The 11,696-nt window shown below is 34.7% G+C and overlaps 1 protein-coding gene across 1 annotated transcript; it reads left to right on the forward strand.

Moving 5' to 3' along the window:
- Positions 1-4,698: 4,698 nt before the first annotated feature.
- LOC121204994 (protein FANTASTIC FOUR 2) lies at positions 4,699-5,658 on the forward strand. Its single transcript, XM_041075921.1, has one exon. The coding sequence runs from the start codon at positions 4,699-4,701 to the stop codon at positions 5,656-5,658; it is 960 nt and encodes a 319-aa protein (XP_040931855.1).
- The last annotated feature ends 6,038 nt before the right edge of the window (positions 5,659-11,696 follow it).

Raw genomic sequence — 11,696 nt, forward strand, 5'->3', positions numbered from 1 at the left:
AACATTCTCTTTTATAATTTATTTTACTTATTTTACTTTACTGAGGAATCCGTTATGCACGATTCTCACTTAATACTACTTTTATAACATAACGATTTTAAAGGTGTTGAAAATAAAAATAATGCATATTTGAATTGTAATTTATTATATAGGCACAACTTATATCACAATAAGAAATCATAGTTTTTTTCTTTTCCAATAAGAAATGAAGAGAGGTGGATAAAATATTGAGATTCAAATATAAGATTTGTTGGAATACCTAAATCTTTACTCAGTCGGTATCAATATTGTTGTCAGTTCAAGAAGATATAGGTTCGAGTGCGCTAAAGTGAGCTAAAGTGCGTTATATTCTTATTCCAGGGTCGAATAGGAGCAGACCTAGGGGGCTAGCAAGGGCCCCGGCTCCCCTAAAATGGAAAATTTTCCATTTAGGCCTTTATAATTTATAGAAGTTTAAATTAGTAATGGTAAAATTACATTTTGCCCCCCAACATGATAAAAAATTGACTTAATCCTCTAAAAATTATAAAGATATAGGCTATTAAAATGACAAAATTATATTTTTAGTATCATAAAATATATAATTTAATTCCGTCAAAAAAAATTATGACTTCTATGTCGATATGGATAATTTTAGAAATTGAAACAAAACAAATACAAAATTTGTCCTTTTTTAAAAATATTATTACATGTTGCGCCGTTTTGTGGCCGCTTCTCTCAAACAGACTTTTAAAGCACCGTGAAAAAGAAATGCTTAACTCAAACATGGAGCTAATTTTAACATTTATGTTGGTTCAAATGCCATGCTTGTAATGATTAATTTGGAAGTAGAAATCCACCACTTAAATAAGGATTAAATAAACATTCTTAAAGTATCCACTAATCATGATTAATTAAAAATTAAAATCAAGTTAAAGTAATAAATAAAAGAAAATTATTTTATATTTACTAGTTTCTAATGTTACATATGTTGCATGTGATTTTACACGTTTAATATTTAATTAATTTTTAAATATTATACTTTTAATTTCAATACTTAATGTAAAATAATATTTCTTATTTGAATTATTGAATATATTTAAAATATATTAACTCATCAATTCTAATATTATTGCATAGATAAGTATGGTTGAAATTGTGACATGGGCTTATATGATATAATCAAAACAAATAAATATATAAAAAAAAAATACACACACATTACTTTTTCAACTCAATCTAAAAATTTTGCTACTAGTGTATTGAATAGTCAACCATAAATTAGTAATTGTTATAAGTATTTTATTATAATGTACTTTAGGACTCTAATATTTATTAGGAGTAGAATTTTGTAACATATATACTTTTTATGTTTATACATATAAATTTTGGAGAAACATTCTATTTGATACAATTCTCTTATTCATTTTAAGTTGTTGGATAAGATCACAAAAGAAAGAAAGAAAATACAAATCACGTACTAAAGGAAGGGATTGAACCCACGCCACTATTATTTTAAGTATTATATATGACTAAATGACATGTTAGCATTTAATTAATTTTTTAAAACTAAAAAAATATCAAAAATATTTTTTTATTTTTATAAATTTTAATAATTTTTTTTAAAAAAATACTTTTTATAATTTTTTTGAATTTTTAAATTTTCAAAAAAAAAATACTGACACGTCATCTACGTGTATGCAACATTAGCAAAGTTAACAAACATTAACTTTTTCATCCATTTTGAGATGATTTGACAAAAAAATACAAATTCAAAGATTAAAAATGATGAAAAATTAAATTAAGAAATAAAATGAACTTTTTTATAAAGTTGAAGAGCCAAATAAATTATTATGCCAAATTACATTTTTTAAAGGATGGATTATAGATTAAATTTTTCAGTGGTTAATTATTAATTTTGCATGCTTTCCCATTATTAATTACTAACACATTATTAGTTCTTGCCTCGTTAGAGAGTAGTTCTTAGAACTTGAAATAATTGTGATAGTTATTTTTTTTTCATATAATGATTATTTTTATTCATAAGTTTTTTAAAGTTTAAGCGCACTTGAACTCATATACATTTTGTTGTTGTCATAATAACAATGTTTATTGAATTAATACTCAATAGACAATTATGATAGTTATTTTAAATCTTAGTTCTTTTATGATATAACAACTGTATTGTGTTCACAATTACAATAAACTTGATTTATACTCTAGTTGGAATGTACTTTTAAAGTCAAAAGAGTGAGATTTGAAATATTAAAGGGAAAAAAAGAACCTAAATTGTGACCTATTAATCAAGTATTCATCTTCCTAAAAAATAATTTAAGTTCAAATAGTCATTGTATAAAAAACCCAATTTCAAAATTTTCTTTTTGAACATTAATATTGTAATAGGTTTTCATCATATTTATTCTCTTTGATACAATGTCTAAAACTACTCATAATACCTTCTTAATCCTTAAATAGAAAGATAATGCGTTTTAGTGCACTCAAATTCATATCCTCCTACACTGACAATAATATCAATACCAATCAATAAAATTCAATTATCAAAACCAAAACTTTGCAAGTATGAAATAATTATGGGATGGAAATAATTAATAGCCTATTTTGGTAGTAAGGTTTGTCCAATAATTGTGACTAAAAACTTGACAGCTTAATAAAAAAAACAAAAAGAAAAAGAGAAGTACTATAAGAGTAATCTAAAATCTCCACCGTTGAATGTTTCAAGAAACAAAAGAAGGAAAAGGATATTCTAATCTTACTATCAAGGTTAACATGCAATTAATACAAGCCTCCTCTGTGTTCAAGTTTTTGCAAGATACCTAACTTATGAAGTAAGAAGAAAGACAAGTGTAAGTGTCATCCATTCACCATTATTGTCCTCTTTATGATATATGTTTCCATTGGAAAATTGGGGGGACAATTTATGTAAATAAGGAAACTTTTCCTAAACACTAAAAAACCAACATACTTGTTAGTAGGAAACAACTTTTTTGGCCTTTATACTAAGGATTTTTAAATATCATTTGGTATGAACCCTAATTTTTTTTTGCTTGTATATTTTTGTGCAAACAAACCGGTCCTTACTGTTTTTTTTGGAGCATTTAGTTAACAAATAATATATTATATTTGTCTATTATAAAGGTTAGAAATGAAAAAGCAAAGTGATTATTAAAAATTAGGATTTTTTTTTTGTTTTTCCATTTTTTTATAAATTAATAAAAATTTAAAAATGTTGATATTTGAATAATGAATTCAAAACTTCAACTTTAACCTTTCAACTAATAAATCATTTTATTTATATATAAATTTTTAATAAATATATTTATTACATAATTATTCTTTACTGATCGAGGATGTAACATAAGCCTAAAGGTAAAGCAAGAAAATTATTTTGGGAGTATAAAAAATTTTAAATTTTAATATATATATATATATATATATATGCATCATTTCTTCTATTCTTAAATGGTTGAATGCATCACTTGCAATGGTGAACTAAGGGTGAATGCAAATGCTTGTCATTATAGAGCAAAGAATTGAAAGTGAATGGCATAATTGTAAAACATATAGGCAAAAGCTAGAAGAAACAATAGCAATGGGTCGATTCTTTTCTCTGTGGTTGCTCTGGTTGGGTTTCTTTTAATAGCTAAACAAAACTTACATCTCATAATAACTTTATGTTTCTTTTGATAAACTAAAATTTTAAAGATAAAATAGGAATTTGGGTTTGGAGTAGCTGTCTTCAACTATTAACTTTGTTGTCTATTTTTAAGGAAAAAATTTTATGGAAATCTTACCTTTGAGAGTCAAATTGTATTTCGATATATTAAATTAAAAAGTAAATTGATCATTTTATTAAAAATTCATTCATTTCTACGGTTAAAAATTGGTCACTATACATCAACATGAGGTACACATAGCATGTCACATATGACTGTTTAGTTATTTTGTTAACCATGCCATTTTTTTTGTTAATACGAGAATAAATCTGAATTACATCAAACGTTAGAATGCAACTTCTAAACAATCATCCTGTAATTTTTGCAAAACACCATCAGGGATTCGAGAAAACATACAAACCAAGTTGACTGTTGAAAGCCAACAATGCCATGCTATCTGCCACTATTATCTTTACGATAAATATGAACAAATTTCACCTCCTTCTCTCGACAAAAAAACTCTCAAATAGCGGTCTTCATTTACATACAACTTTTTAATGTCATATCAATTTTTAACAAAAATAAATGAATGAAATTTTTAATAAAAAGTACTAATTTATTCTTTAATATAATATATAAATACTAATTTATCTATTTTTAAATATAAAAGATAAAATACAATCCTATTTTTAATATAGTCGCTTTGTGTACTTTTTCCCGTATTTTTAATCCTAAATGTGTGGTAGAGTAAAAAGATTGTAAAAGATTTAGTGGGCTTAAAAGGTTAAGACTTTTCCTCTGTCTCTGAATTCTCCTAGTATAAAATTATCCCCAATGCTTTCACTTTTCATTCATCTTCATTGCTTTGTTCCTTGCCTCTTTCTCTATCTCATCAGAATATAAAAAGAAAGCTATCTCTTTCATTTCAATCCCCATCTCCCCCCACCCCCATTTGATTTCAGAAAACTCCAAAAGAGTTGAGGAGTTTCATTTAAGCTCCCCTGTTTCTCCCTTGTTATCTCTGTACCTTTTCCAACAATAAAAAATGTCGTCAAGTGTGAGTCAAGGGTTGCAATCATGCCTGGAGGTAAGGGTGGTGGAACCACGTTTTTTGAGTCTGAAACTGGCTCCACCTAAATCAAATTCCCCTGCCTCCATTGCTCCTACTAACGAGGAAAAAGACGCCAAGCTCATAGGCAATCAAAATATGGAGATGGGGGGCTGGAGTTTCCTCCACTTCCTCTCCAACGCCAATGAATATTCTACCCAAAATGACAATGTATACGTGCATCCTCTGGTAAAGCATTCAGCTTCTATCCTAAGTGAAAAAAGCCTTGAAATGTGCACCGAGAGATTAGGTAGTGAAACTGGAAGTGATGTTAGCGACATTTCCTTGCTTTCATTACAAACCGGGGTTTACAATCCATCGAATTCCAAACCAAGGGAAAGTTCATTGAAACGAAAAACGAGTCGTATCAACACCTTCCCACCTCCATTAACATCCATTACCGGTTCCAATGGCGTCCAAGTCAAGTCTCACCGAGAGGGTGGCCGTTTGGTTCTTCAAGCCGTTACTATCCCTCCTTGCCATACCTACTTCCATGCAGAACGAAGTGAAGGCAGGCTTAGGCTTTCACTTTTCAAGGATGTCACCGATGGTTTCCACAGCGAAGGCGGCGAAGAGGAAGTCCGAGAGGACCTTGTAGAAAAAGAAGATGATGATGAAGATGATGAAGATGGTGAAAATGATCAAGCGTTAGAAGGTGAATTCAAAGAAGAAACCATTATGAGGGAGGTGAAGTTATGGAAGGAAATAGTGGGAGTACTGGGGCTGAAATTGAGACAAGGAAATTGGCTAGGCCAAGCCGATGCAAAGAAAGTGGGCGTAGGCACAAAGTGTTGCTTAATTGGCAGCCATTGTTGGTGGGGTGACAACTTGAAAGCTAAAAGTTGGAAGGTTTCTCTCAACCCCAGAGACAATAATTACTATGATTGGATCCCCTAATTTCCCTCCTTTTTCTTTTACCTTTATCATAATAATTATTATTACTAATTTCTAATTTTCAGGAGTTATGTATATCAAAAAGTAAGAGATTACCGTACCATGGATTTCCTAAAATATGCTTATGGTAGTTATTATCGTTATTGGACCAGACCATGTCACGTGCTACACTCCCTTTTCTCCTATGCTGCAGCTCCTATTTTTGGTTTATTTTCCTACCTCAGTTACTTATCAATATTTATAAAATATATGACTGTTGATCCATTAATGATGGGGGACTTCCTCTATAATTTTTGCTCATCGCTTTCGTAGGGAAATTTTTCTTGGACACCATTGAGGAAAATGATAAGATTTTAATTCCTCCAATAACTTATATTTGGAATCTTAACTTCAGTCCAAACGGTTTACAATCACAACTTACATGCAACTCTTGGGTTTTAAATGTTGATAAATATATTACATCTTTTATGAAATAAATATATTAAAGTTAATCAAAATAAGTCAGTCCATATGTTACGTGATGTAATTTTAGAGTGATGGAATTGAATTATAAATTTTTTAGCTATTATTATTTTTAAAAGCTATTTTTTTATTTTTAATATATAAAATTTTAATTTTATTATTTATAAAAACATTGAAACAAATTTTCATTTTTTCGACTTTGGGCCTGCCTGTCCCTTGTATTTGCTCCTGATGACGGTCAACAAATTTAATTATGTGTTAAAATTTAAATTTTAAGATCCTTAACGAAGTGTTAATGTTTGAGTTTTATTATCAATACATATAAAGTTATACGCTAACAGTATGGGACAAATCCTTGTCATAGTTAAAATAAAGTTGGGCAATGAACGTGCTTGATTACGATGTGGATGTGATTGGTTTCAGTGGTGAGAGGCCAACGTGTAGCAGCATCTTCCTTATCGGATAGTTTAACATACATACATACATACATACGTACGTACATTTGCGTAAATGATATACACGAGCAAAATGTTGGAAAATTAGAAGAGTAGTTAATATACACCGCGAAACAGGGATAATGCAAGTGGGAGGGGGGGTTGTTAAGTTTAGTTCCCATGCAAAGGTGGCCATGCACGACATGCAAAGGTGGTCATGCTCCTGGAATCGCAGCAAGTAGTGGTGCCATGGTGTGCAGCAACTGAAGTTTGAAGCTGCCAATCTATTTGCTGTTTTTAGTTCCATTTTGATTGTTTTGTAATCTAGTTCATGTTGAACTAAGTAGGTAAATGTTTTGATATTGATTGACTGAAAAGTCAGCAATGCAAGTTGTACAAGCTAATCTTGTAAGTTTCAATGCAAATTAGTGGAGTTAGGTAGTTGATTAGGTGATTACTTGTTTGATTTACTAGTTGACTGATATATGTAATGGCTTAATGCCTTGTTGATGTGTTAATGAAAGATATCAGCTCATTTTCATTCAATCTTCCTCTCTCTCTTTTCTGTTTTTCACTTGCTAGTTTCATCTTTCTGTTTTCTGCTTCCGAGCTTGCTTCTTCACCAAGGCTCGAGGCTTACTACTCAAGCAAGACTAGAAATAGCTTGTTGCTGCCTCTTGCACCAACAATTGGTATCGAGAGCTCTTGTCTTAGTGGACCTGTTGCTTCAAAACAAGGAACTTGATGGCTTCTTCAGGATTTTCACCAGCAGCCCCACCAGTCTTCAATGGAGAAGGCTTTCATATATGGCTGGTCAAGATGAAGACTTACCTACAGGCCTTCGATCTGTGGGAAGTTGTCAACACAGATACTGAGCCAGCACCACTGAGGGCTAATCCCACAGTAGCTCAGATTAGGCAACATGCTGATGAGAGGACCAAAAGGCACAAAGCCATGTCCTGCATCCAGAACTGTGTGTCAGATGTCATCTTCACCAGAATCATGGCCTGTGAGACTCCAAAACAGGCCTGGGATAAGCTTAAGGAGGAGTTTCAAGGCACTGAGAGAACAAGGCAACAACAGCTGTTAAACTTGAGAAGGGATTTCGAGAATTTGAAGATGAAGGAAGAAGAAACAGTGAAGCAGTACTCAGATAGAATTATGGCAGTGGTTAACAGCATAAGGCTCCTAGGTGAGCACTTTGATGAGGCAATAATTGTGGAGAAAGTCCTCTCCACTTTGCCTGAGAGATATGAGGCCAAGATATCCTCCCTAGAGGACTCAAGAGACCTCGCTAGCATCTCTTTGACTGAGTTAATCAACACCTTCTATGCTCAGGAACAAAGGAGAGCTAGCAGAGCTGAAGATCACCAAGAAGGTGCATTTCAAGCCAAGGCCAGAGAAACCTCGAGCACTAATGCTCAAAGAGGCAAAAAGCCTTGGAAAAACAGGCCTAAGCCTGATGCTGCAAGGAGCAATGACCAGCCCTACAGATATTGCAAGAAGCCTGGCCATCCAGAAGACATATGCTGGTTTAGGCCAGATGCAGTATGCCAACACTGCAAGAAGAAGGGCCATGTTGAAAGGGTCTGCAAAAACAGAAGTAAGCCAAGGCAGAATCAATTTCAGCAGTCAAAGGTTGAAGCTCGGGTAGCTGAGGACAGTAGTGACCAAGAAGAACAGGTCTTTGCTGTTTCCTGTGTAGCTTCTGAGAAGAAATGCTCTAAAGGCTGGTTGCTGGACAGTGGTTGCACTAACCACATGTCACCAGATGCCTCCTTGTTTAAAACCTTGGACAGAAGTTATAAAACCAAGGTCAAGGTTGGAAATGGTCAGTTTATAAAGGCTGAAGGAAGAGGAGAAGTGCTAATATGTACTCCAACAGGCAACAAGATCATTCCAAATGTGCTGTTTGTACCTCAGATTGACAGAAACCTTCTCAGCATAGCTCAACTGCTCGAGAAAGGTTATTCTGTTGTATTCAAGGATAAATAATGCCATATTACTGATCCAAGTGGATCAAGCCTTATGACAGTCACAATGACTGATAAATGCTTTGAGGTTCACTGGGCAAATGACTCAAACTCAGCATACACAGCCTCTGTTGAAGACTCCAAGCTTTGGCATCAAAGGCTTGGACATGCCAACTTCAGATCAATGGCTCGATTGGCCAAAGAGGGCTTGGCAGAGAACTTCATCAGCTCAGTGGAGCATGATGATGTGTGTGAAGTTTGCCAAATGGGGAAACAGGCAAGACTGCCATTTCCTACAAATTCAACCTGGAGAGCTACTGAAAGACTGCAGCTGGTGCACTCTGATGTATGTGGCCCGATGAGGACTGAATCACTCAGCAAAAACAGGTATTTCATCCTCTTTATTGATGACCTTACAAGGTTTTGCTGGATTTTCTTTTTAAAACACAAGTCTGAGGTAGCTCAAGTGTTTGTGAAGTTTAAAAATGCTGTAGAAACAGAAACAGGTTGCAAGCTGAAATCGATAAGGACTGATAATGGCACTGAGTACACTTCAGCTCAGTTTCAAGCCATTTGCAATGATGCTGGTATCAAACATCAGCTTACAAATGTCTACACACCTCAGCAGAATGGGGTAGCTGAAAGAAAGAATAGAAGTCTGATGGATATGGCCAGATGTCTGCTGTTTGAGAAGAAACTGCCCAAGACCATGTGGGCTGAGGCAGTAAACACTGCTGTTTACCTTCAGAACAGGCTTCCTACTAAAGCTCTTGCATCCGAGACACCTTTCGAGGCTTGGTCTGGTTTCAAGCCTTCCTTGGCACATCTGAAGGTGTTTGGTTGCCTGTGTTATGCACAAATACCAGCAGCAAAGAGAGACAAGCTCTCTAAAAGGGCTCAACCAGGTGTTCTAGTAGGCTACAGCTCAGTCAAGAAGGGCTACAGGGTTCTGGATCCCTTGATAAACAAAGTCCAGGTGAGCAGAGATGTCATTTTTGATGAAAAAGCCTGCTGGAATTGGGAGAAAAATGAGCCAGAAGCAGTTTCAGAAGACCTAGTGCCTAATCAAGCTGAACTTGAGCAGCTAGGACCTGAAATGGATGTTGATGATGTGCCTGTGAGAGGCACAAGGCCCCTAGATGATATTTATGAAAGGGCACAGGTTGCAATAGCAGAACCTAGTAGTTTTGAAGAGGCTGAGGCAGATGAAGGCTGGAAACTAGCTATGGTCAATGAAATCAACATGATTGAAAAGAACCAGACATGGGAGCTTGTTGATAAACCTGCTGGAAAGAAGAACATTGGAGTAAAATGGGTCTATCGAGTAAAACAGAATGCAGGTGGCAGTCTGAACAAGCTAAAAGCCAGGCTTGTTGTCAAAAGATTTAGCCAAATGTATGGTCTGGACTACCTGGAGACATTTGCACCAGTAGCCAGGCTTGACACAGTTAGAATGATAGTTGCCTTGGCTGCTCAACATCAGTGGACCATTCATCAGCTTGATGTTAAGTCTGCATTTCTCAATGGCTTCCTGGAAGAAGAGATCTACATCGAGCAGCCTCAAGGATTTGTGATCACTGGCAAAGAACACATGGTGTACAGATTGAAAAAGGCTTTATATGGCCTGAAACAGGCTCCTCGAGCCTGGTATGCTCGAATTGACTCTTATTTGCTCAGTTTGGAATTTGAGAGAAGTCCCAGTGAACCAACACTGTATGTGAAGAAGAACCAAGCTGAAACTCAGCTTATTCTGTCACTCTATGTTGATGATCTATTGATAACTGGAGGAGATAGAAGAATGCTGGAAGATTTCAAAAGAAAAATGATGGAAATGTTTGAAATGTCTGATTTAGGCAGAATGAACTACTTCCTTGGAATGGAAGTGAACCAAACAAAAAAGGAATCTTTCTTAGTCAGAGTTCTTTTACTATGAAGATCCTGGACAAGTTCTCTATGAAGAACTGCAAGCCAACAAGCACACCAATGGCTGTTGGAGTGAAGCTTTCGAGGCAAGGGAGTGGTGAACCAATTTGTGAGACCATGTACAAGAGTCTCATTGGTAGTCTGTTGTACTTGACTGCCACAAGGCCCGATATCATGTTTGCTGTTAGTGTGCTATCAAGATACATGAATTGCTGCAATGATCAGCACTTTCGAGCAGCTAAAAGAGTGCTGAGATACATCAAAGGCACCATTGGTCATGGTGTATTGTTCAAAAGGGCTGAAAACATGAAGCTAATAGGCTATGTTGATAGTGACTGGGCTGGATCAAGTGATGACATGAGAAGCACATCCGGATATGCATTCAGTCTTGGCTCAGGCATGTTTTGCTGGAGTTCTAAGAAACAAAGTCTGGTGGCACAATCAACAGCAGAAGCTGAATATGTTGCTGCTGCATCTGCTGTGAACCAAGCCATATGACTTAGAAAAATCTTGACTGATTTAAACCAAAACCAAAAGGAGGCAACAGAGATTTATTGTGACAACAAATCTGCTGTTGCAATTGCAAAAAATCCCATTTTTCATGGCAGAACCAAGCACTTCAATATTAAGTTGCATGTTATAAGGGAGATGGAACAAGCTCATGAAATCGAGCTGATTCATTGCAATTCAGAAATGCAAATTGCTGATATCTTCACAAAGGCACTCAATGTGTCTAAATTTGTTAAATTCAAAAGGGAATTAGGTGTTACTAGCATGGAAACTAAGGAGGAGTGTTAAGTTTAGTTCCCATGCAAAGGTGGCCATGCACGACATGCAAAGGTGGTCATGCTCCTGGAATCGCAGCAAGCAGTGGTGCCATGGTGTGCAGCAACTGAAGTTTGAAGCTGCCAATCTATTTGCTGTTTTTAGTTCCATTTTGATTGTTTTGTAATCTAGTTCATGTTGAACTAAGTAGGTAAATGTTTTGATATTGATTGACTGAAAAGTCAGCAATGCAAGTTGTACAAGCTAATCTTGTAAGTTTCAATGCAAATTAGTGGAGTTAGGTAGTTGATTAGGTGATTACTTGTTTGATTTACTAGTTGACTGATATATGTAATGGCTTAATGCCTTGTTAATGTGTTAATGAAAGATATCAGCTCATTTTTATTCAATCTTCCTCTCTCTCTTTTCTGTTTTTCACTTGCTAGTTTCATCTTTCTGTTTTCTGCTTCCGAGCTTGCTTCTT

Source organism: Gossypium hirsutum, chromosome A08, assembly GCF_007990345.1.
Source record: "Gossypium hirsutum isolate 1008001.06 chromosome A08, Gossypium_hirsutum_v2.1, whole genome shotgun sequence".
Classification (NCBI taxonomy): Eukaryota; Viridiplantae; Streptophyta; class Magnoliopsida; order Malvales; family Malvaceae; genus Gossypium; species Gossypium hirsutum.

Excerpts from the sequence above, each read along its gene's own strand:
- LOC121204994 (XM_041075921.1), top strand. The coding sequence starts at position 4,699 with ATGTCGTCAAGTGTGAGTCAAGGGTTGCAATCATGCCTGGAGGTAAGG.